Genomic DNA, 27,010 nt, shown 5'->3' with positions numbered 1-27,010 from the left:
CTTAACTTTAGGAACACATTCATCTTTTTGGGACCTCTTGCTGCCATGTATAAAAATGACAATGTCTCTTCAAAATTCAAACACGTATATTTAATTTACATGCTCAAGAGTTTCAATTTAGTACATCGAATTATATCAGTGCATTGAGAAGTCTTTTTTAGGAGTGATAGTTTTCAAAAAATGAACGTAGAAACATCCATGCCTCCTCCCACCCTGACAACAATGCCAATAGTGAGCTAAGAGCAAGTCAATTGGCATGTCAAACCCTCTGGGTGGCCTGGGTTGTTGTTGTACATGGGCAACATTATAGTTTATTAGATCAAATACAAGAGAACGTTTTCTACGGTGCATATTCTGAACATGTGCATTTCAAGGTGCTCTTATATGTGATAATGAAGAAAAAGAGGCAAAGTGAAATAAAACTGGTGCCTAGGATCACACAATTTGGCAAAGTGGGGAAGTTGTGGCTGATCATAGGTTTTTTGATTCCACATTTTGCAATTCTATTTCATTCCAACTCATTAATAAAGTTACTTCTTTTTTTCACACTTGACTCTCCCAAAGTAGCAATAGCAAGTAGAGAAGGCTTACCCCAAGATGTTGAGATTAGTGGTTTATTTAAAAGGCAGTTTGGAATGAAACCTTCAAAATACCTCCATGACTTACTGAATAAACCACATATATGCTTCGCTTTCCCAACGCCCACCTTACCGCCACCCTAGTCATGCAAAGCACTAATACCACACTGCTGGCATCACTATGGCCCTTGGGCACACCACAGACCATACTTTGTGGCCCCTGGGTACATGTTTACGAGTACCCATGCCCTAGTACCTCCATCTCTATCTTTTCTCTAGTATCTCTTTACCTCTCTATTGCTCTCTGAAGTTTTTCTACATACTCATCATCTTAAACATAACCGACCACTTAAAAGACTGTGTATCTTTTAATTTGTGCATTTATTTTACATTAACATGTGGTTTATGTCTGAAATCCGTTTCTTATTTGTGTTACTCCTGGTGACTTCTAATTCGCATCTGACAAGTGTATTAAGCCTCCCAGCAATGGTGGTAGGAGAGAGAATGCTTATGAATTTTCATCGGACTTACTGCTGAAGAGCCAGGAGCAATTTTACCTCACATTGCCTTGCTTTGTCTGTAGAATGTGGGGTCTAATTGGTGGCATCTGACAGATCTCCTGGTTGTAAAGCACGCTGCCTGGTTTGTAGAGTCTGATAGTGTCAGTCTCATGCAAACTAGCCTACAGCCTCTCTGTCTGCTGGCACCCGACAAGGTGTGAATGGGAAGATGGAGATTTGCTTTGACAACCTGGCAGAGCTTGCTAATGAGATATAATTGGTCACCAGACCTGACCCTGAGGCTCATGGTGTTCCAAATTATCATCCAACAAAGATGCGTGGATAAATGTACGTTAGGGTGCCTATTGAAGAAAAGGGTGTCCCATATTCTATTGCCTGAATTTGAAGTTAGAGATGTACGATGTTCATCACACCAAGACAGTAGGTTGAAGAAATGCATCCGTGACAAATACACACCGCAAGGCGTAGAACCATGGGGCAAGAATTTTTCATCATGATATGAATAGCAGGCCTGGACTGTGTCCCCAAAGCAGCTCTGGCAATTTTGAGGGACCAGCCCCCACGAGGAGGGGGATGGGGGGTTGGGGATGTGCAAGTGTGAAGCACTGCTGCTTTGGTAACAGGGGGCCGATATTGCACCACCGCTGCAAAACCGTCCCCCCACTGCTGCAACCCCGGCCTCACCCTTCCAGCCTCCATGTAAAACGCCTGATGCCCCCTATGGTCAGTCTGGCCCTAATGTATAGAGAAGAGAAAATCCAGAGCCATGTTATTGTCACTATTAGATGGATGCAGGAATACAAGAATAGATACATGTCCAAAGGCAGACATCGCATTCTGACTGGTAAACCCTGTCACACGTGGAAAAAACAGACCGAAGAACATGTTCAACCTCTGTAAGACTGAGTACATTTGCAGGTGCACCATTGTAAACCAAGACCCAGAATTGATCATTGATATTGTTTTATTTACCTCGACTTTCAGCTGAAAAGTGGTAGAGGCAGTAGAGTGTCCTCTGCAGTCGGAGGAGCCAATTTGGGCAGAGAGCACGCCAGTTAAAATTCTGGCAAAGTCCATTTAGGATGGTGAAAATTCTGGTATTAAATATGCAATGCTCACTTATGCAGTCATCCTGGCATGCTAGAACATGTTAGTGTGGCATTCTCCAGAAAAGATGACCAGGAACATACGTGAGACAGGTAGGTTTATTCACCTCATCCACCAACCATCAGTCTTCAACTGTTCCCCACACGAATGCCTCTCACCCAATGTTCTCTTATTCCAGAATAGAACAGAATAGAGCAGATACACTATTCTATGTTCCAATGCTGTGAAACAGATAGGAATATGAAAGGAGAATGTACCACATTACAGTTAGGAGCACTGTAGTTAAATTTAGTAAAGATCATCACCCTTTTTAAGTGTTTTTTCAATCACCAAATAGCCAATATATGTCCACTAAAAATGGTGACCACTGTAGGCAGGGCAGATGAGCCACCTCCATGTTTGGATGATTTAGTACCGCACCTTGGCTGACCAAAGCACTAGTCGCTAAATTGGACAGCTAAGCTGTTTGACTACCTACTGTTTTTAGTGGATTCTCTTTCACCGTACTCCGTCTTTCATATGTGTCTTTGTTCCAATTTATGGGGCTATTGACAAAGGCATTCATAAAGTCATGAACTTGTGAATTACCCCCTTAATATTTATGTCAATTTTTCATATCTACTAATTCTCTACCTTTCCCCTCATATATAATCTTTGCTCTTGCTTTTGGACTCATGGTTAACCTTGCCATTGTCACATGTTAAAACTCTCAACATATGGCCCTGAATCCTGATATTTACAGTAAAAGGCCAATTTTAGCATCTCAAAGAATTTCAGGGTCTTTTAAGGCTCAATTCTTATTACCATGGGATTTGATCCGTAACTAGAGTTCAAAAGTTATGATTTTGAGTTATTTTGAGTTATGACCCATGATTTCAGCATTTTTAATACTTTGTTCTACATTCAAGAGGAAACTCTTGTATGTCTCATCAACATGCTTACGTTTGTTTTGTTTTTCGTCCACATCCTGGAAGTCATACATATTGGTTTTAGTTCTCTCCCTCTATTCTCTTAGTTCCATTGATGGACACTGCAAGGGTCTCACAAACCTTTAAGGATCTGATTAACTGTTCAGTGACTTTGATGATTTTTGATTCCAGCAGTCAGGCTTGATCAGAAAAGAACCATTTATAAATTGGTCTCCAAACTCTCTGCTACTCAAGTTTCATCCCCTTCCATCTGGCATCCCCCAAGTATTCCCAAAGTAATAATTCTGCCTTCTACCAACTCGTACCCGACACCAGTGCATCCTTCACCCATTTAGAGGTGGCAAATGTGTTAAAGTCAATCCCACGAGGCCGGGCACCAGGACCAGACTGTATCCCGGCTGACCTGTTTATATCGGATCAAGAACATTGGGTCCCCTATGTAAAATACCTTGCAAATGCAGTAGCTAGTGGCACACCAATTCCTGAAACGTGGTCTGGTGCTGAAATCCAACCTATATACAAGAAGGGCGACCGCTCACTACCAGGCAACTATAGTACAATAAGCCTAATCGACTCCATCCCAAAAATAGTCGCCGCGCTTGCCTTAGTAAGAATACAGGCTTGGATAGATGAGATGGATATTTTGACCCCATTACAGGCAGGGTTCCGTCCACATATAAGCACCATTGACCAAGTGTTTAAATTTGTACTTGTGTATTGGAAGGTAGTCGCTATTGGAGGTGGGGCGATCTACGCAGCCTTTGTAGATCTTAAGACCACGTTTGATCTAGTCCCACGCACAAAACTGTGGAGTGCCCTTCAGGCTTTGGGTATGCCCAATGAACTACTGAGTATCCTGGTAAAACTGCATGAATCAAACTTTGCGCAGGTCCGATGGGGGAAGCAGGGGAATGTTACCAAAAGATTTGCGGTAACTAAGGGTGTCCGTCAAGGGTGCGTTCTGGCCCCAACCCTGTTTTCACTTTTTATTAACAGGGTGGTCCACTATTTCTTATCCCAGCCTACTGATGCTCCTATGCTGGCAGGAATGAAAATACCGCTGCTCATGTTCGCGGATGATACCCTGTTGCTCTCCAGGACTCAAAAATGCCTACAGGTTGCCCTGGAGCGTTTCGGGATTTTCTGCCGCGAGCCTGAGCTCGAGGTAAACGTGGACAAAACGAAGTTCATGGTGTTCCATAGGTCAAAGGCCGTGAGGGGTGGGTACACATGAATAATGTCCCCTTGAAACAGACTGACACCTTTACCTATTTGGGGTTAACATTGGGAAAGAAACTTAGTTGGAAATCCCAGATAGACCGGTTGACAATCAAACATTCCGAACTTTCTGGAGCATTGTTAAAAGAGCATAGGCTAAGACTAAGCCCATAGCACCCGCACTTAAAATATACAACCTTAAAGTAGGTTCAGCAGTGTTGTATGGGGCAGAACTTTGGGGTTTTAACGATTTATCTTCCCTGGCTGCTGCTCAAAATACATTTTTAAGAGCTTTGATTGGCCTTCCACAGTCTACCCCACTGTGGCCTTTATATTTGGATTTGGGATGTAATAAAATTATGGACCAGGCACGGTTTAGACCGGTAGCTTTCTGGAGAAGACTCTGGACCACTCCGGAGCTCACCCCATATGCCCAAGCTTTTTCTGAAGTGAGAGCGTTGGGTTCCACAACCAAAATACCGTGGATAAGGAATTTAAAGCATACATTGATCAGTATGGGGATAAGTAAACTGTGGGAGGACCCAGAAGTCGCTGTTTTTCTTGCTAAAAATGATTTGAAGGCTGCCTATTGGAGCATGGTTAGATTGCAGCAATTTACACAACACCATTGCAGCTCCTTGACCCGGGTCTTTATCGACCTTAAATACGAGCCAAAATTAGAATCATACTGGGACATTCTAACAAGACCAACTGATAGAAAGTTGTATCATCAGTTTAGGGTGGGTTCTCTTCCTATCAAAGCGCCCCCCTATGAATGATAATTGTCCTTTCTGTCCAGCCGAGACTGAGTCACTAGCTCACATTTTTTTTATATGCCCTGCCTATAGGTCACCTAGACTCAAAGGGCTGAAACCCGTTTGTAAGAATATGGGCATTAGAGTAGCCTTGGAGGCTCTCAGGATTTTGAAAACTAACACTGATGACTCTATTGTCATAGCAGTGGCCAAATGTTTGAGCTGGTTGTGGGTTATTCGAGCAAGAAAGTTGAGGGCTTGTTAACACAACCTTTCCCGCAATACATAGTCTCTGTCCCTTTTTATAGCAGCTATTTTATCAAATTGTCACAATCGACAGTAATCCAAATGTATTATGTTCAAATTTGTTTACTGTCTTTTACGCCGGTTGTAAAAGATTTCTGTGATTTTAGCCATTTATATGATGTATAATCTGTTTCTACTGTTAATCTGAGATAATATTATACTGTATGTAACTTTTATTTTAGTTTTTTTGGTAATTTTAACGGTTTTACTGTTTTTGTATACAGCGGTCATTGTGGTACTGTGCTAAGCTACATGTTTTGTTGACGCACGTTGTCCTTTATGATTCTTTGTTAATCGAAATAAAGACATAAATAAACTGAACTGAATAATTCTTTAACGTGTCTTTTCTGTAGCGTGTAGCAGATTCAATGAACATACAATTTGTATAAACAAAGTACCCTTGAGGTTCCCCTTTGTAATTGTCTATACAGTTCTAGTGGAACATTTAGATTTATTTGGCTCCTATGAGCACTGTACAAGTAAATCTACATTTGCGGTAGATACATTAATAAACATGTTATATTAATAGTCTTGGAATTATTTTCATAACAGACATCTTTACTCTTTAGTTCAGGACAGTTTCCTATCTGTCAAAAGTTAAATCACCCCCTAAGATCTCCCTAAAATAGATATGTTCTGCATTATAAGCAAATAATTACTCAAAGTTTGATTTAAAAAAATAAGCATGTGCGTTTTCTACTTAGTATGTTACTCATAAAATATATTTATTTGCATTGGATAAACACACTTCATTACAAACATTCCAAAACTCTAAAAGTCCCTTCTTTCATAGGTTTTACAGAACAGATAGTGTAAATGAAAATTGAGACTCTTTAATGGCAGAGGAGCCTTTTTGCACCACTCTCTTTGCTAAAACTATAAAGTAGCAAAAACTGAAAACATAGGCTGGTACTCAACACTACTAGCCAATGAAGGTTTCAGTATAAGTTAAAAAATGGATTCATGAAGGTAACTTACTTTATAACAAAATCCCAGTGTAAGATACTACTAAAACAAATGGTGGTAGGGAATAATAAAAAAAAAAGAATGAATGTTAAATTATTAAATTCAATGAAATTATTTAAAATAGTTGAACATATAAATAAATGTAATTGAATCTGAAAACTATGTAAAAATAGTACATGTTTATTAACCAAAAGTGCAATTTACATTTGTGAGTCAGGCCCCACGTTTTTGGCTTTCTGCAAAATATTCATCATAGGCAGATGCACTGTCCCCCAAACAGATGGGTCTTGACTAAGCACAGCTGCTCAGCTGCTTACAAAAAGTATATTTGTCTTGATTATTTTTTATAAACCACACATAAAGTTTGTATTATTAGAATATTTTCTGTTTTCCTATTTATGCTGTTTAAGAAAAGTAGTTTAAAATCAAGAGGGACATCCAGTACCAGCCTGTAGTGTAAACAAAGATCTCTAGTAACCGCATCTGCTATTGAACACTTGTGCTACCTGACTCAACTGGGTCATCTCATACCAGCCTGAAGGATTGCAGCTTTGTGCTGCTGATACATTAAGAGCATCTACTAAAAGCCTGTAGTGACACCCATATTCTACTAATTCAACAGGGACATGTAATAAAGGTCTGTGCAACTGCACCTTAGTGCTTCTGAGTAGTATGGACATCCAATAACAGCCTGTAGGATTGCATCCTTGTGTTTCTGACTGAACTGGGACATTGAGTAGCAGCCTGCGCTAGTAATTGCATATTAAAGCCAGAGTGGTTGACTTTGTCAATGCTTGTTTTATCCTTCTAACTGCTATTTTCCTGGCCCTCTCACACATGTTATGATTTTCTTGTGTGGTCTGTGTTTCTTTCCTGTCTGTTTCCAGTGAGCGGTTTTTGGTGCGGCTTAACAAGAATGGCGGCCCCAAGAATCCAGACAAGATCGACCGACTTTGTGCTCTCTTCACGGTAGGTACTGACTATGTGGGGAACGTGGCTGTCTGTGAGGAGAGAGTTGGTGAAGAAAAATATGTGTGTTTGATTTAATGATGTACATCAACACTTCAACAAAACATTTTGGTTCAAATTACTTTTTTCAATTTTAATGTGTGAAACCAATGCTGCCAAAGTCATATGCATATAGCAGTAGGCTTTTTCTTGAGATAGAAACCCGTAGAAGACGGTAGGTTACCATATGGAGACAAAGAGCCAAACATCTTTGTGGCTTCTTCCTCTTGTAGAGACAAAAGGTCAGAGAGGTATAGTCTGAAGCATTATTCAGGTGCACTAGAAGAGAGCTTTGAGCCACAAGAATAAAGAACCAAGGAAGCGGGCCACAACAACTCCCTTCCCGTCCAATTGTACCTCTTTAGCTAGCTGGCCATGTTTACTGAGGTGATTGGAGTCAGCCCCTTGCTTTGAAAGAGTTGATCCAGAGTCTCAGCTCGGAAAACCCTAATGCTACTTTATTCGACCATTGGACCATTCTGAATGAAGCCCCCAATCTCACCTCCTACTAAAAGCATCCATTACCAAGGGGGCTGCTGAGCTCATAGGTCTTACAATGTCTTTCATACATATCACATTTCTCCTGCTATCCTTGAAATCCCTTCTAACCTCCTCTTCCTTTCCCTCCTTTATAGTCTGTCTACGAATTGCCCATTTATTTATGTGTCACTGATCCTGTTGGCCCCTTTTTTCAATCCTATTCTTCAGTACCTTTCGCCTGTTGTTCGACCAGTTTGCTAGTTCTGTTTCTTCCATGCAAACATTTCTTGTAATTTCATTGACACTGGTAGCAGCAATTTGTTACAGGAATCTGATTTACTGATCTGTAGTTCACTGATCAATTGTTTATTGTCTGTACTTGGGGAAGAATGGCCTTTGTTTTAGTAGATAACAGGAAATGTATGGGAGGGTTTGTCGTTAAACTGCAGTTCAGATGTATTTAAAAGTTAAATGTGAAGATGACAATGAATGTTGTCGTCAGCAGTGATGGAAACTGATTGTGAAATTAGATAGATTGGTTTGTGAGTCATGTGAATGTTGGCTGGGATTTGGGTCACTGTTGTATGTGGGAAAATCTTGAGTTCCTGTCGGCCAATATAGGCAAAAACTAGTTGCCAAAAAGGTGGGTAAATAATAGAAGAAAAAACGAAATACCATCCCAGACTGAATCACCACTAGAAATTTTGCAGATGTTGGGCACGAGAATCTTAACTGTCCAAGTAGTATGTGTAACAGTTGTGGGAAACTAGTGGCTGATGCTCACAGTTTAAAGTGAGCAATAGTTAGACTTACTCAGATATTGAAAATCCTGTGCGAAAGCAGGTGGAGACTGGAATAAGAGCTGGGAATGGCCCAAGTATGGGTGCCACTGGTGGACGCTCCAAAAATACTGTGTGTGATGGATATTCATATGACGTTCTCCTCTCTCATTCATTAGGATTTAAGCAGCAAAGACCTGAAGAGAGACCTATACATTGTGGCTCATGTCATCCGGATAGGTAAAGTATGTTTAACTCACTGTGATGTTTTGTATTTCCTGGAATCAATGTTCCCTTTGCTTCATGTACTAGAATCAAACACCATTGGATAATCTTAGCAATGCTGCAATCCCACATACCCAGTGCTAACACATAGGCTGAAAGTAGCATATACAGATACGAGCAAGTGAAGCTTGGCCTTCATAGAGAATAGAATGCATAGATACACAAGCAAGGCCAACCCTTTGCTATTATATCCTTGCGGTCTACATGTATGATATGCGCACACACATGGGTATTTGTGGTAAATTGTTTCCATTGTGATTTATCTTGGGTATACATTTACTCATATAATACTCATACCAACATAGAATTTCTGTGGTAAAGGCCAAACCTTTCAGAATCTCAGCTAACCACAGATGGAGCATGCATTTGTCATGAAGCATTATTAATTGTCACACTGCTTAGACCTAAGTAGGGTCTGGGTGAATCATATTTGCTTTTCATGGTGGTATGTTTCATGGACATAGAGTTCTTAGGAAAGCATAATTTCCTCCACAAGGCAAGAACCAATGTAAATCCTCTGTTATTGGTAAACACGTTAATAGAAGAGAGGGTGGGAGGAATACCTATTTTGCAATCTGACAGCTCTGTTCTATGTTAAAGTCCTTAATTTGTCAATGATACTCTGGTACATGTTCTACATGGATTAAAGTTTGATATAAACTCTTCTCTCAATTTTGTATATTGCAGGCCGCATGCTGCTGAATGATTCAAAGAAGGGTCCCCCACACCTGCACTACCGTAGACCCTATGGCTGTGCTGTACTGAGCCTCATGGATGCACTACAGTCCATCTCTGAGCTCAAGGAAGAGAAGGACTTTGTCCTGAAAGTTTACACGTACGTGATAATCTGGAATGATGAAAAGGATTGAATAGAAAACATCTGTGTCACTGAGGGGAAACCATATCACCTAGCAAAAACATGAGTTACATTACATCTAATAGGGTTTTGCATGTGTAGAAGGGCACAATCAGAAAACGAAAGGCAAAATAATGTTATCGTGATTAACAGTTCTAAGGGTGTGGTGGGATGGGGTTGGTAATCGGTTTTGGATGAAGGATAAAACTTCACCAGGACTGAAATGGGAGACTGGAACCAGAGAAGGCTAATGAGGAGAAGTCCAAAAAAGACACAGAGAGAGAGGATTATTAAAAGAATTTAGAGAGAAAGATTCTAAAGAGACGTAAGAGACTTTTAACATTGAGTGTATGTGTGACTTCGATGTGCATGTTTCCAAATCGGAAAGTTTCTAAAACTGCCTACATTATGTTTCCAGGATGGAGAATGAACAAATATATTAACATCCGTCCACCTAAATGTAACTCAGCAGATGTTTTTGGTTTTCAGAGTCATAATTACACTTTCTCAGCATCTCCAGACCTAGTAAGAAGATCCTGACTTAGCCTCGGCGATGTAAAAAGTGGAAGATCTAAATCTTTGGGATAGCCGCAGGTCATTACTAATGGCAGAAAGCTTTCAAACTATAAAATACATATTTAACAACATTTTTATGTATATTTTGATCGTGAATTTCAAATGGCAAACATTAATATCAAATATAATGTATTAAAAATTCATTGCTAAAAAAGGAAAGAAATTATACATTGCATATTATTATAGATATCACAGATTTCGCTAAAGCATTAAAACCTTTGTATCAATTCAACTTAGAATCACCCTTCCTTTCTACTATAAAATCCTACCACATCTTAACAAATTTCATAGCACCCTTTAACTTAATGCCTATGACTACTCATACATTGTGACTTTTACAAATTTACCATACCATGTCTTATACATTAAACACTTTGGAGACTTCCACATCTGTATGATAACTGATCATGCTATTGACATAGTAATGACTACAAATTTTCTTCCTTCTACGTTCAGGTCCCCTGTATGGAAGGCACTCCCACAGAGGCTTATAAATGGGCAGTGCACTATAACACGATTTGAGCAGGTACTCGCCAACTAAAACACAGCCTAGTAGTATGATGTCAACTTAGGACAACCCCACACCATACTCAACAAAGCCCCCAGGAGGGAATTGATATTGGCATTAATCTTGCGCAGAAACTAGGGAGTGAAACATAACACCCACCTGGAAAAACATTTAATTCAACTCAGATTTTTACTTCTTATGCCTTTTAAATTAAATGTACAAACTTATTTCCATACATGCAGGGTATTAGTAGGCCCACCATCTCTGTATAATTTCACAAAATTATAATCGAATATAATGTCAAAAGCACTTCTTAAAAATGTATACAATTGCCTAACCCCTTCCAACAGTTTTCTAGTCAAGTGCAGTGTACTATTTGACGTGGTTAGGGGTAATGTTCTGAATGTACTAAAGGATAATGGTCTGAAGGTGCTAAGTATATTTTGGTATGAAGAAGAATTCAATACCTTATACTCAATATTTATTAATTGGACTAAATACTTGGATTTTACTTGTGCTTCCATCAAAAAATGTTCAGTGAGGATAATACTAATCTTTTTCTACATCATAATTGTTTGATAGTCAAAAGTGAAAACATATTTTTGCAATCTTTTAACATCCCATAGGGTCTCTTATGAGCCTTGAAGATGTTACAAAATCTGTAGAAGGCTTCTTTGCTCTTGGACAGACAGAATGGTCAGTGTCATATCCTATTTTTAAGAACATTTGGGCAAGTGTAAAAAACATAGAAAATCATATGCTACCAACTGAAGATCGGTTCTGTTTCATGTTGATGGATTTCCCCTCTTTTCCTTGCCTGTCATCATGCTATGTAGTGTTATGTTATAATTTATTTCCAAAGTACTCATATGTGGATGCTATTTAATGATTCAAAAGCCGGATTTTCAGCTGGAGACTAAAACAAAGTAAATTTGTTTCTGCCCACATAAACGAAGGGAGTGTTTACCAGAGTTTGGGCACTGCTGTGAGAAAAAAAACACAGTCTCCCCACACTGGTCCTAGTATTAGCACTGGTACTACTGGAGATAAGCATCAATTGGTTAGCCGATCTGAGGGAACATGATGGTTGATAGAAAGAAAATGTATTAGACACAAAGGAAGGTGATCTGAGGTGTTGGGCTGTATGGATAACTGTTAGGGACTTAAAAGTAACCCAAGATCGATTGGGTTGCCAGTTTAGAGATTGCACTGCAAGGGACATGGGCAATATTCTGCCAGTTCGTGTAAGCACTCGTGTTTAAGCATTCTGAACATGTTTAAGTATGACTTTGATATGTCTAGAGAATCAAGGTAAATTGAATTGGCATAGTCAAGATGTGATTTAATGCTAGCGCTCACTGTTGGAATATGCAAACAGGTATCAATGAATGGAAGGTCCTTTATTTAGAGAGTAAAAGTAAAAGTGGTGGAAATAGGTGTGGGCCAAATTCATGGGCTTGGCTTCTAGAGACAGCATACTGCCAAAGTACACTCCTAAATTGCAGACTTTGTCAAATAATCTCAAAGGTATGTCCATTATATTTGGCCATTAAGTCCTTTGTCATCCTATGGCCAATAAAGGATGTAATTAGGGTCTTTTGGGTTGGGTTCATCTTGAAGACTGTGAGGGCCTCTGTTAAAGGACTCATCTTTTATTGCGGAACTCTTGCACACTAGATAGATTAAATATAAGCTAAGTGTTACCAGTATACATGTAAAAGCATATCATGGTTGGTTAAACAATTGGGGTAGCAGCTGAATGTACATGTAAACAGAAAGGTGAGCAGATTACCCCTTGTGGGACTTCACAGTCGATGTTGTGGGATTTTGAATAGTGCAGGGTAAGAATGACTAATTGTGATTTCTTTAAAATGAAAGATGTTATAAATCTCAGAACTGTACCAGTAATACCCAGTGCTTCCATTGTTTTAAGCAGGATATTTTGGTCAATGGTGTCAAATGTGGCTGTCAAGTCTAAGAGGTCTAGCATGCCAGTTGCCTCTTTATGAAAGAGATGGTAAAGGTCATCAATGGCTGATAGAAAAACCAGCTCTCTGCTGTGACCTAAATGAAAGCCTGCTTGTTACCTTTCCAGTAGTTCATTCATGTATACAAAGTCCTTACACTGATGCAGGGCCACTTGCTCCAGGTATTGGCACATGCAAGGGAAGACTCAAACTATAGGTTTACATCCCCAAGGTGCAGAAAATGTTGTCTATCAGTAGTTACAGTCTTTCATATGGGGGTGTGAGAGTGGGCCCAGAGGAGTCAGGTGGCCTATAAAATCAATGTGAAACTCAGGGTAGTTGATGAAATGAAATGCTATTAAGAAGGGTTTCTAGTTTGGAAGTGTTTTAATCTTCAATGAGTCATACACAAATTAGAATCCTGTTTGCCGTTTTTCTACATTAAAGAAAATTGACCAATTTTCATGAATCATTCCAAGGTGGGAGATGCATTAGAGATGAAGAATTTAGGCCAGGATGTACGGCTGTTTATAGCAGTCGCAAACTGGAAATCGAGTCATTTGCAACTGCTAAAAAGGGCTTTAGCATGTATTAAACCTATTTTACAAGTCGGTAATAGGCCTTGGCGGACATCTACGCTACGCTCGCGTAGTTTGCATAGTTTGCGCTACTTCACGCTACGCAAATTGTACGTAGCACAGTGCAAAAGTGCGTAGTGTAGTTGGTATTTATTGCTCGCTCGCGGTCCTCAGCGTCAAGTTGGCGACCGCGAGCGAGCAAAATGACATCCCGATGAGACTTTTTCCTCGTTCGCGATCAGCAACATCAATTTGCCGATTGCGAGCGTGGAAAATAAACCTCCCGGCAAGATTCTCAACGCGGGGAGGTCAGGTTTCTCATTGTGAGTGGTTGCGTATGCTTGCGTTAACACACAAAAAGTCTCCACTGGATCTGTGGAGGGGGGAACTAGAGGCATGGGGGTACTAGGAGCTGGCAGCCTCCACTATAACTGTTTACCACAAGAAGCCGCTCCTAGTGTGATAACCCAAACGAGTTACAGGAACGTCGTAGGTGTGGGCATCTCACAAAAAATTACGGACTGGTCTCACACACCACCTGGTGTCATGCTTCATCATTGACCAGTCCTCGCCCTCTAAAACCTTCGTTTGATAGAGGGCGGGCATACACTTGACGACAAGGATGCACTTTCTAAATGGCTGAGTGGGGGCCCGTGAAACTGTGAGTGAGGTTAAAAATCATTATAGTGGTCAAAAGTGATTTTAATGTGATTGACAACTATATGATATTAAAAATTATGTGTGACGGTGCATGGGGTAGTTAGTGTCCCCTAACCGTCTTATGTGTGGTCAACATGTTTCTGCCGGAATGGCCCTGTTGGGTCCGTGGCATTCATCAGGACCTAATTATGAATGAGGGCTCCGTTCTTACCAGGTGTTGGTAAGACGCTACCACTGTGTGAGTGTAGCATAGGCCACACTTCACTTCCTATGGTGCTTCCAAAGGTGAAGCCTATGAGAGAAATGTGAGAAACAAGATTTATTTAGAACTTGTTGAATTGGACGTACCTGTAAAGGAAAGGGAGAGAGAAGAAATACAATGCATGCATTGAACTCTAAGAGTGAATAAAGTGTTTGTGACTTTGTGACACTCTATTTGTGTACACTTTTGTGAACAATTTCAGCCTGGGAGCAGTAAATACTGCTGCCAAACTTACCCTAATTGGTTGGACAACTTGTCCCAAGGGGGGAGAAGGGATGGGGGTAATCCACCGTTTTGTCACTTCTGTTGGAAGAGAAACACAGAACCTAGGTCTTCATCCAAACTTCAGATAAAATGCTGCACAGACAGAGAAAAGGGTCTATACAAAAGATCTATCATTGAGCGAATCCCAACAGAAATGGTGGGAAACATAGTAAGTAAAATGCTTTTATCGTGAGGGTTAAGTTGCACAATAATACATTCACACGCTCATTAGTCATTCGCACCACCCGTACTCTTAATGTGACACGATGCAGAATGTTCCTGTGTCCTAGGCGTCCGCTCGATCCTCCCGATAGCGAGGAATGGAGGGAGCGGGCGCCGTCTTAGATATGCAGTTTGATTGTATTAATCGGACGTAAAACAGAAATCAGGTGCGGGGATCCCGGTGTCGAGAGAGCGCCGAGCCTGTACTTAAGATGGCGGTAGTGCCGTAAATGAAAGGGCGAGCCCCATTCGTTGAAAGCCTGGGGGTGTGTGTCAGCCATCCAGTTGTAATCGAAGGATCATAAAAGGAAGCCGGTCATAGGGCGCGCCTATGCCTGTCTGAAGAGTTCCGTGAAACGGGAAAGATTTCATTGGTGGTGAGGCTGGCCAGACGAGGGTTGTGATAGGTCTGTGCTCTATTGAATCGGAATACTTGAGGTGTTTTCGCAATTTTGGTCACGCGTCAATTGTTGGCACGGAGACGGAGATAAACAAAGATACATTTGGCCAGCTCTGGCCGCTTTTTAACATCTATAGGGAGAAATATCGTGACAATAAACGGCTACAGTGTCGTGATATACTTATATGTGGTCCAAATGAGCAATTGTATTGTATGTTAAGGCAAGGTTCTGTTTGCAACCCGGGTCAAGAAAGGAAAAAGAAAAAAGAAAAAGAAAAAAGGTGTATGGTTTGGTAGTTGTACTGTCTAAATGGCTTATATCCAAATCATATCCCCTTCCATCAATTTGTCAGCTGCAGCCATGGAATGTCATCGTTAAGACCCTCTATCAAACAAAGGTTTTAGAGGGCGAGGACTGGTCAATGATGAAGCATGACACCAGGTGGTGTGTGAGACCAGTCCGTAATTTTTTGTGAGATGCCCACACCTACGACGTTCCTGTAACTCGTTTGGGTTATCACACTAGGAGCGGCTGCGTATGCTTGCGACCACTCGCGAGGAGAATCTACCAGTCCGCGTTGAGAAAGCTGCCGCTCGAGTAAAAATCTACTCGAGTGGCAGAAAACGACCGCTTGCACTGTGCAAGATGCTGTTTTCAATGATTGCACAGTGTGGACAAGCATCCGGCACTATGCAATCATTGCGAACAGCGCACTACGCAGTTCGCGTATCTTACGAGTCGCTATCAGGAAGGGGCTTGCCAAGGACCTCCCTTCCTGATAGCGAGTAGCTGGGGGATGTAAGATTGTTTTACGACGGCAAAACAATCTCAGTTACCACCAATTTCAAATTAGTGGTAAGCCAGTCGCAAACGAGAAGGAGTTCCCAGGGACCCCTTCCCCTGTGTGATTGGCAGCAAAAATGTTTTTTTAAGAGCAGGCAGTGGTCCCACGGAAAAAATGAAACTGAAATGGTTCATTTTTATTTTTGAATTGCATCCCGTTTTCCTTTAAGGAAAATGGGCTGCATTTAAAACGACATGGTGTTCTGCTGACCCCGGCAGGCCACCATTCCTGTGAGTGCCAGCCATTCCCAATGGGTCGCAAAATGTGCCCTGCCTTATGAATATTAATGAGGCAGGTCCTTTGTGACCCATTTTGAAATCACACACAGTGTATCAGACACTGTTGTAAATTAGAGATTGCGACTCACAATTTGCGAGTGGCTAAAATTCACAAATTGTAAGTCGCAAAATCTAATGGTCATACATCTGGCCCCAAGTGCATTAAAAAACAAACAATGAGTGAAGAGAGTCTCCCCCCCCGTATTCATTTATTTTTATCATTATTTCAAGAAATCTTGCCCACTTTCTATCCCATCACAAGATTAGTCTCCTCTTCAAAAATAATATGATCTCATATCTCCTATCTTTGCTGCTTTATTTTAGCTACCCAGTGCTTAACGCTCACTAAGATGTCTCACACAAAAGGTTCTACATCTCAGCACACCGTCTTACCTTATAAATCTACATAAAATCTCTCTAGGCAAATGAGGCCCATGAATCAAGGATGCTCTCTTACTAGAAAGCTCCCAATTTAGAACATCCCATGTCCAGCAAAGGTTATTCTCAAGCTATGGAACTCTCTACTAAAGGACTTGAGACTGAACTCAACATGATGTCTTCACCCACGTCATTTGGGAGTAGTCAGGCTCCACTGAGGCCACGGGTCACAAAGGAAGAGCCAGGAGTAGCAGGGAGATCAGAGCTGTGACCCCTGACCTCTCCCAAGTGGCATCCATGGATGTCTTTCCTTTGATAGCTAAAGACTAATTAGCTTATTGTCCATCTCCTCAATATGGAGCTCACTAAACATTACACCTCCATGTTTAACCTACTGACTTTTATTGCACCAAAGATTGATGACTGTTCTAAAATTCAATTCCTCTTTCTGTAATTGTTCAGCACTCATATGCTCTTGAATAGCAGACTACTACATACATAATAATTAAAATAGCTTTGATATATTCCTCAGATCTCACAAATACTCTTAACAGCAGCCTAGTTATTCATGATTAAAACAGATTTCCTATTCAATGTTCTAAATGTGGTTGTCTGGTATTAGGTGACTAGTGGTTAAGGAAACAACCTAAGTGAGAAAATAAAAACTGTGAAGAAGCCAGAGAAAAAGAGTTGAAGGGCATGGTGGTGAAAGCTGGCAAAAATTGAGATTTGAAAACAGTAAGGCATCAGAAGGGAAAATGGAAGAAAAAGATTAATAATAACTAGGAAGACTGTGGAAGAAGGGATTTCACGTTAGAGAAAAGGTTACTATTGTGGTTACTAAGTTTTATCTTCTCTTCTCTTTTCAGGTGTAACAATGAGAATGAATGGTTTCAGGTGCATGAGAACATCATCCGGAAGTCAAGTACCAAGTATACAGCTCCCAGCTCAAATTATGGTATTGCTGAACCTATCCGCTGACTGGTTCTCCCCCATATGTCTGTTGATTTAATGTGATTTTCAATTTTATAGTTTAGTGTGGCTTTGGGTGTGCTTGTACAGGTGTACATCCGCTTCTGGCTTCAAGAAACTGATTCATAAAGATGTGTTGTGAGTGAATGTGATTTAAATCCATACTCAAGGAAAATGGTTTGTGAATCAGGCCCTTCGTTTACTATGCGATTTCAAGTGTACTACCATACATAATTGAGGATAACAGGGGTAGAGTAACAACTTCAACACAATGACTGATTTGGCTCAGGCTTCCGGGTTTGTGAGTGATCTGGCCACATGCTAAATTCATTACTAGAAGTGAGACTAATATTGAGTTTAGATTTTCGTATGTGTTTTATTCTTTATTTATTTTAATGTAATGCACTTACCTGAGTTCTGAAGTCGAAGACACTACGTAGTTTGGAAATAACACAAAGAGCATCTTCAAGATAGATAATGCCTGAAGCTTAATTTCATTCAGGTATTGCATATCCAAGTTGTGTTACATTTTTGATTCAAGAGATGGCTGCAGTCTGGCTAGCCCTCAGGTAGAAGAGTGCTGTCTCTCTCCAGCACTCAGTTGTCCATTTCTCAGTTTGCAACGCTTGAGATCCCATGTGTGTTGCGAAATATGATTTTCTTCTGATTTTTCTGGTGAGTTATGAGCTAGGTTTTACTATGAATTACCATCACAGATTACTATTGTATGCGGTCTAGAACATGAAGTTTTGCTGATAAACACCTTTTATACTTTATGAGAAGCACTAGTGTTTTTGACTTTGTGAAATTTTGTGAGAAATCGTGATGGTGTGCACTACCAGGTCAGGAAATGGAGTTTAGGGTCTTATTTAGAACTTGGAGGGAATGAAGGATCCTCCAATTCCTGGGGGAAACTCTAAATGTAAAATATAATCCACCAGCGGCATTTCACTATGACTGAAGAGAATTATGATTGAAGAAATTCAGGTGGTGGACTGCACTTAGTACTTAGTAATTCCATCGGAAAATGGAAGTTCTTCGGATTCCTCCAAACTCCATATGGGCTGTTAAATTCTGATCGTTGAAGTATATGATTTTAACAAATACAATGAATGTATGAAACAGGACTTACAAAGCGCATGGAGTGTCCCAGCACTGAGCTTTCAGTCACCAACAATGTGCAGTGAGATCCTCTAATCTAGTTGGAAGAGCCAACTCTTCAACCTTTTCTTAAACAAGGCGGTAGCTGCTACAGAGCGTAGTTCCAATGGAAGATTATTCCATGCAACTGGGCCGAGGTAGGAGAAGGTCCTTCCGCCCATTCTTATGCAACAGATCTTAGAGATCTTTGCCAGAAGGCAGTGGGCTGACTACAGGTTTCCTGAGGGGGCATAGAAACTAATAATGTCCCTAAGACATCCTGACCCGGAATGGTGCAGTGCTCTATAGAAAAGGACTAAAGTTTAGAAAATAATTATCTTCTTTATCTGAAGACAGTGGAAAGCACACAGGTGCAGAGACGTGTGTTCTTAGGAGCAGGCTAAGTAGAATGTGGGCTGCTGTATTTTGGACCACTTGAAACTTGTGAAGCAAATTGTCTGGTAATGCCCTATATCCCAGATATAGGGCATTACCTTAGTTCGCAGAAGCCCAAAACATGTTCCGATCACAGACAGAGGAGCTTATCACGAGTCTGGCATTCCACAGATTGCCAGACTCGTAAGGGCATGCCGTGGCGATCTCCCGACTGCCCTATTAGGACCAGGGTGGTCGGGTGACTTCGAGGCCGCAAAGTGCTTTGCAGGGCCGCTGCGGCCCACCAACCACATTAGGACTTTCCTCACCACCAAACTTTTCATTGTGGTTCGACCACCATGAAAAGTGTGGCGATGAGGAAACAAGGGGGCCTACAGGGCCCCCTGGTGCCTTACACCATGTGGATGCACACAGGGGGGCCCAAGATGTGCCCTCCTGTGCGTATGCACACCAGTACCTGCACAGCATGGACCGGAGCAGTTCATGCCGTGTAGGTACTGCCTTCGACGTTCACATTGCTGTGCCTAGGCACCGCCGTGGGAACGCCAAAGAACCGCCGACCAGACAGGAGAAAACTCCTGATCTGGCTGGTGGTTCCTACACGGGTTTGACGGTGTAGAAGCAGGGTGCTCCTGCACCACCATACTCAAAATAAGGCCCATAATCTGTGGCTGAAAAGACAGAGAATTGTCAAATGTAATGCCCAAATTCTTAACTATTCCTCCCTGGGGACCATCTTTGAGCCATAGAATCTGGCAATCTGGAGGATTGGGGCCAAAGAATAGTATCTCAGTCTTATCTGCATTACATTTTAATTGATGTAAGATCATCCGTGAAAGACAGAAATGGACTCTCCCACATTCTCCTCTCTCTTTCCATATGTGAACAGCAGCTGGGTGTCATCAGTGTATGTAATCATCTTGGCCCTTGAGGCCTCTGCCAACTGTGCTAAAGGAGTATGGTACACATTAAACAGTGTGGGTCTCGGAGCCGACCCCTGAGGCACTCCCACTGTCAGATCATATGCTCTGGAAGAATTTGGGGTAACCCACACTTCCTGCCCTCTGTTCTTCAAAAAGGATGTTAACCAATTGAAAGCCGATCTACCTATTCCGATGGATTGGAGGCATGCTAGAAGCATAGAATGAGGGACCGTATAGAAGGACACTGACAGGTCTGACATAATCAGAACAGCCTTGTCCCCCATGTCCAAGGTACCTCAAATGTGTTTGGTTACTTCAATCACTGCTGTCTCAGTACTGAAGTTTGGCTTAAATCCAGACTGACTGGGATGGAGCAGCTTGTTGATTTCAAGATACTAGATAGATGTTAATTAACAAATTATTCCAGTGCCTTGGACAATGCTGGCAATAGAGAGATTCACCTATTGTTTGGTTGATTGGTATGGTGCGCTGTGGGCTTTTTTAGGAGGGGCAGAATTTTAGCCTGCTTTCATGACACAGCACCCCATTAGCCAGTGGGTTAATGGTGGCGGCACCTATCACTAATAGCTAAGGAGGAAAGGATCAGCTGGCAATCCTGATTCGAAGGCGCGTATGGCTGCCATTGGTTCCTCTAAAGGAATAGGCTGAAAATGAGTGAAGCCACAGTTGGAGAGGCCGAGCTGGAACAAACCATCTCCAACTGAAGTCTCCTCTGACTGGATCACTGACGTGAGACTGGTTTGACAAGCTGTATCTTATCATGAAAATAAGAGGCCAGCTGGTCGCACCATTCTACAGTGGGTGGTGCAGTCTAGTGCTGGCCTCAGGGGACATGAAGATTTAACGAACTTGAAGATGTCCCTGGATTTATTGTCTGCCTCCTCTATCCTATCATCAGAGTTCGCTTTTTTTTTTGCTGTCCTGACCCCTTCATAGTGTTTGTTTTAGGGCTGCCTTACAGATGACTTTGTCATCAGCCGTGTAGTTTTTTTTGCCATTGCCTCTCTAAGATTTTGCAGTGTTTCTTCAGAATCCTTAGATTATCTTTGAAGCAGGGATCGGAGGGTCTGTTTCTGCAGAGTGTATGTGGGGAGACTGATGCTAGCTTAATGGAGATGTCTTGAATCCTGCTGTCAAACGTGCTGGCATCTTCCTCCACTAGACCTGAGAGAGAGGGTACTCTCTTCCAGAGAGCGAATAAATTCCAAAGGTTGAATTTTATGAAATGCTCTTGTGACTGTTTGGAATTTTATTTTTCATGGGTTTGGATTATACTAATATAGGGCAACAAATCGACTAAATAATGGTCTGTCCAGACGTGTAGTGTAGGCTCTTCAGGGTGTGGTCTAATATTAGAAAAAATGTGTTCAAGCACATGACCTGCTTTATGTGTAGGGCTAAGCACATGTTGGGAGAGCTGTAAAGATGACATAGAGCTTAACAGTTCAACCCTCTCACTGTTTCCTTTTTAATCCATATGCAAATAAGGTTCCCCCAATACTATAAAATGTGCAAATCATTAGTCCCAGTGAGCCAGCTCATTGCCCAGAGATTTAAGTGAGAGTCCTGCATTGCCCAGGGGTCTGTAAATGAGTACCCCGGCTAGTGATTGGTGGGGCGTCATGGAAAGGTGGATGCCCAACACCTCTGCACCTTCCAATCCCTCAATAGGGATAGGGGTACATTTGTACATCTCCTTATGTACAATAGCCACACTGCCCCACTTCCCCCTAGACAGTGCAACCTGAAGATTTTGGAACACCTAGGGATGGCCGTGGCAATGGTGGGGTTAGATGATTTGGTTAAACAGCACTCAAAAAGGGGGGACCCCTGAAATCCGATAAAGGCAGGTGGAGCAGGGGAAATGAGAGAGACCAAAAAAGAGAAAGCTACCTGCCAAAGTAATTAAACAAGGCCCTGAATAGGGTCCAGAAAATAAAAAGACACACACCATGGACAACCAAGACAAACTTCAGGAGAACAGCAATGTCTTTGAATCACACTCAATTTTATTAATTTCTTTCGTGTGATCGAACTTATTACTCGAATTGATGAATAAACATTTCAGAATTCACAAACAAAAAGTAGCTTAGTCCCACACATCTCATTCACAAACTGCAATCATACTGACATACATACCACATAGACATCATCAAACTAACAAAGACATGTAAAGTATAAGTTTTTTTCCCACATAGGTAAAAACACACATTAGAATCGTAGAACTGCCACAGGATGATTCAATAGCAGTTTGGTGGTTGCCATCCACCGGGGATGGGTAGTGACGTTTCAGCTACCCAGAAAACTAATAAGCGCCAACGCGCGTTTCGGTGTCAAACCCCAGCCGGGGCTACACCTTCATCAGGGCGAAGATAAAAAGGTAGTGTGGGACAAACACACCTAATGGTCGTGTTTTTTTCCGGGGTAAAGCTACAACAGTTCCGCAATGCAGTCTACTCCAAGGGCGATCGAGGAGCCTGTCAAGTATCAGCACCAGCCGATAAAGCAAGTGATCTTTTTCCAGAAAAAAGGCTGAGCTTCAGTGTGGTCTTATCAGAGGGTGAGGGAGGCAGTTAGTTCCGTCGATAAGGCACAGGGGTAGGAGATAGGTGCCTAAGGATAGCCCGCGATGGGCAGAAGGTTCGGCATCCGTCTCAGGAATAAATCGTCCGTGAGCTTCCTCTGATAGCAGGAAATGCAGGTTAAACAGGTCTCGGTCATGAACAGTATATTGGACTTTTCCTCACTCAGGAGATCAAAAATATTTGCATCATGTTTTTTTAAGGGTCAAACATTGCAGAAACCTGCATGTTCCTATTTCCCAGGGCAGCAGTAATTACCTTTGTCCGTGGTGGAGATTTAATTTGCCACCTACACAGGGCACACTGATTAGTAAATACGGGGCATTCGTTTTCTGTTTGCCTGCATCTTCATTTTCAGTGCCCTATTATTGCTTTACATCCTTGAAGTGTTTTGAAAGATAATAGGACCTTTTTACAAAACCAGTTTTGACTATGGGAAGTAGTATTCTAGTAGTACTACTTTACCTACTCACAAATGCTATTTTCAAGCATGCAAGAGGAGCTCTCTACCTAGATGTAGGTGGAAATCTACATGTTCTGTGATCTCTGCACATAGATTTCCCTTTGTGAATCAGCTTCAATGTCTTCAATAGTGCGGTAAAATGGGCTTTACCACTACTTGCTTTCTTGTTGTTAAAAATAATTTCCATTTCCCTTCTTTCAGGACTTATCATCTCTCTACAGCTCCTCCGAGGGGACATGGAGCAGGTCAGGAGGGAACACCCTATGCTGTTTAACCGGGGTGTGGCTGTGACGAGGAAGCTGGGGTTTCCTGATGTCATCATGCCAGGTAGGCTTTCTATTCATACAGCTTCATGTCATGTTCACTCCAGTAGACCACTAAGGGAAGACTGTCCATGTGATTAGGGAATTACTGCATCATAACAGTTTTTACATGCTCAATTGTCCCAGGTGAAGAATGCTGTTTGCCCAGAGTGAGCTTGCGCTGCATTTAACATACCGATTGGTTCATGGGCACAGCATCTAACAAATATTTGACATTTCACAATAGATCTATTTGGATATGTCACTCAACAAAGTATGTCACTCAACTAAACTTCAGTTTACCCCTCTGTGTGTCTCATGGAGATAGGAGTCATACAATAATCAGGAGGTATAAATGATGCTGTATATTATGTGGAAGTGTTAAACGATAATTTAGATGTAGCCAAACAAATTCCGAGTCACTCTGGCAGACCTTATAGCTGTATCCTTGTTCAATTCATTAAAAGGCTGAAACAGCCCTCTTGCAGGGACTTGTGCTCCAGCATCTCGAAAGAGAACCACTAAATGTATGTATCCACCAAGAATTAGTCACGTTTCATACTTAGGAATGGTTCAAATACTGTACTGATGGATATCTTAAAAGTGTTTTATATGTAAAAGAAAAACAAATTGGTGTAATCTGATTATGTATGGATTGTATCATATTTAGACACAATAATATTATGTCTTAGTTAACACATAGTATAGGATTATGTTATTGTAGACATCAGTCATTGGTCTTGATTTTATGATCTACAATTTTTGGTAATAATAAAAAGTGTGAATGTCATAGGTTTTGCCTGGCTCCATTCATCTGATTACATTGAAAAGTAGATTATCTAACTGTTTAAGGTTTTTGCACACATTATATTTTCCCTACCTTGACAGTGTTGAATATTAGCAGGCGGTCCTTTTGTTTTCAATTTTATTCAGGTAGTATACCCTGATAGTACTGAGCAACCCCTAAGAACATGCTTTTTGAGCAGCAGGTTAGAAGTTTTATTCTATGTGATTTATCACTAGGGTTATTTCCTAGTGTGATTTACTGCAAGTCAACATTTAGTGGGTGATCAGGAAAGGTATATATCTTTTTTCAGCTATTTTAATTCCTTGCCAGTTGAACTCCTTTTTCTGTGCTTTGTGAAATGTTATGTCATTTATAATTTTACTTGGATATGAAGCATGCATATTTCTCTTTTGCCCATGAATGATATTTTTCTTTGTCTCTCTTCCAATTCCACCACTATGTTGTCCTTTACTGTTTCTTCTATATTCTACCTATCCCTTCATTTCTTACTCCTTATTATTTCCTCTCCTTTCTCTTTTTCCTATCCTCAACTTTTTTGTTGCTGAAGAAATGAAGATTGTGGGGTGTAAGTTCCTATGTTTTGATGCTTGCTTGCTTTTTCTGCTTTTGCTTCATTCATTACTTATCCTGAATTCAAACTAAATTAGATAGTTTCTTTCTTCCTATCTCCTTCTTGCCTTAACTCCCAATTCCCTATCTTACTACTAAAGGATTAAAGAATGAGCACTTTAATTTCCCGAGTTGTAAGGCCACACACAACTCACTTTCCTTTTAGTTTGCCAAAAACAGCTCCTTCACAATCCCTAACTGTGGGTATTCATCTAAGCGATTTAAAGAATTTAAAACTCATGATTTTTTTAAAAAGCAATGCTAATTTGTGCAGCCCTTCATAATAACTCAGACACCTTTCTCAACTCTGACCTCTCTGTGACAGAGACTCATGGTGAAACATATTTGTTTTTCAATTTTTTCTTCTGATTTTATTTTGGGCCTGGCAACAGAGGTTTATAGCCTGTGAACATCAGTTTACATCTGCTCATCCTTACATGGTTTATCTCTGATGTAAGGATCAGTCGTTCTATTGCCTGCAATTCACTCTGAATTCAGTATTCACTCTATTAAAATCATCTGTAGCAGACACAGCAGAGTCCCATGCCTGGAAGGCTGCTGCTTTCATTCCCAATTAGATTAATAGGCTTTTCAGACATCTTTGATATCAAAGCCTGCCTTTTCAAACAGAAAGGGCTGTGACTTCACATTGAGCTCACCTCAAACTGCAAAGTGGACGTCAGCCCCTATATCTAACAGTGTTATAAAAATGAAGAGAATGCAGGGTTGTAAAATGTATCCAAAAGCATATTGAAGGTGTAGAATTGTGGCGCACATAAAGGGGCTAGATTATTTTGTTCTGCTTCATGTGTTACATCTCTCAAAATACATTGCTCTGAGGTGTTTCTGTGACAAAACAATGATCTACAGTTGCCCCATGGAGTAAGCGTCTGTTACCAAAGAAACAAATACATTTCTTAGGTTTTTATAAACTAACTCAAGAGCTACCCCCATGAAGTGGCCCTATGACTTTTGTGAGCCACAGCTAAGAAGAGTTTAAGAGCACACATGTTCCATGTGTTTATATGTTTTGTTAACCATATTTTGTATATAAGGATGGTACAGCAAGGAAGATTTTAAGTACCAATGTCTTGTCTGCTAGATAGCATTATCACACTGTTAGGAGTTTAAGTAGCAGACTTGAACAGTTTTTTCTTGCACTTGAGAGAAACCTATACGTCTTCCTATGGAAATTTTAAGAAATGACAATAACATGTCCAGGTGTAGGATAGATATGCACTCCTAAGTCAGATCGTTCTTTTCTTAACCTCATATTGAAAAAGCATAGTTGGCTCTATCAATCTAAAACATTTCCCCATTCCAATGAGGGTGGGCACATTTGAAAGAGCAGATTAATGTCCCTGCAAGTAGTGGACTCACTACATTTAGGGGCCGATTACGTTGTTGGGCAGAAAGCCTCCTCCCGACAGTCGGATTCTCCTAGACCGTGTCAGAACCCTTCCAACCGACTCGGTCGGTTTACAATCCGAGCGACTGGTTACGATGTTCACGGTCGGATTGTAAACCACATGGTCTTTCCGACTCGGTTCCGACCGGCTCTTGGAGAATTCGTGTCGGTCGGACCCACATCGAACAGCTCTATGGACTGCTTTTCCGACCAAGCAATTACAATGTCGGTTTTCAACAGCCTTTCTGAGTCTGCCTGTCCAACACGAAAAGGCTGTTGGAAAGTGAATTTTGGGGTCCCTAGCAGGGCCCCCTTTATCCTGCGGCCTCCATTTGGGAGCCAAGGCGGTACTTAAGAGACCCCACTGTAAAACCCTGCACTGTGTGGTAGGCACCATGGGGTGCTTGCAACAGTGTGCAGAGTCGGTCGGTCCCAATTCCGAGATGGTATCAGGCAGAAAGTTTCCACACAACATCGTAATCGGCCCCATAATGTGGTTTGGTATCCTCCTAATGTGCAACCCCTCCAGCAAGTCCTTTTTATTTGACCTACTCCAGAAGACATAGCATACTATATCCATCCTATATGTTAAATCTGATTAACTAAAAAATATGTTCATCATAAGATGCTAGATTCCTTTTACAGGAATCAGATCAATTG

The 27,010-nt window shown here is 41.2% G+C and overlaps 1 protein-coding gene across 3 annotated transcripts in view; it reads left to right on the top strand.

The window, feature by feature from the left end:
* The window catches only part of DOCK3 (dedicator of cytokinesis 3), a 1,365,978-nt gene that overhangs the window by 946,399 nt on the left and 392,569 nt on the right, over positions 1 to 27,010 (top strand). For all 3 annotated transcript variants that reach the window (XM_085625129.1, XM_085625128.1, XM_085625127.1), the window contains exons 10-14: positions 7,268 to 7,349; positions 8,827 to 8,887; positions 9,620 to 9,767; positions 17,596 to 17,684; positions 23,425 to 23,550. In XM_085625129.1, coding sequence (XP_085481255.1) covers positions 7,268 to 7,349; positions 8,827 to 8,887; positions 9,620 to 9,767; positions 17,596 to 17,684; positions 23,425 to 23,550 — 506 coding nt within the window. The remainder of the gene's footprint in view (positions 1 to 7,267; positions 7,350 to 8,826; positions 8,888 to 9,619; positions 9,768 to 17,595; positions 17,685 to 23,424; positions 23,551 to 27,010) is intronic.

This window comes from Triturus cristatus, chromosome 9, assembly GCF_964204655.1.
Source record: "Triturus cristatus chromosome 9, aTriCri1.1, whole genome shotgun sequence".
Lineage (NCBI taxonomy): Eukaryota > Metazoa > Chordata > Amphibia > Caudata > Salamandridae > Triturus > Triturus cristatus.
The sequence above is the reverse complement of the archived record's forward strand: the minus strand, read 5'-3'. Positions and strand labels throughout refer to the sequence as shown.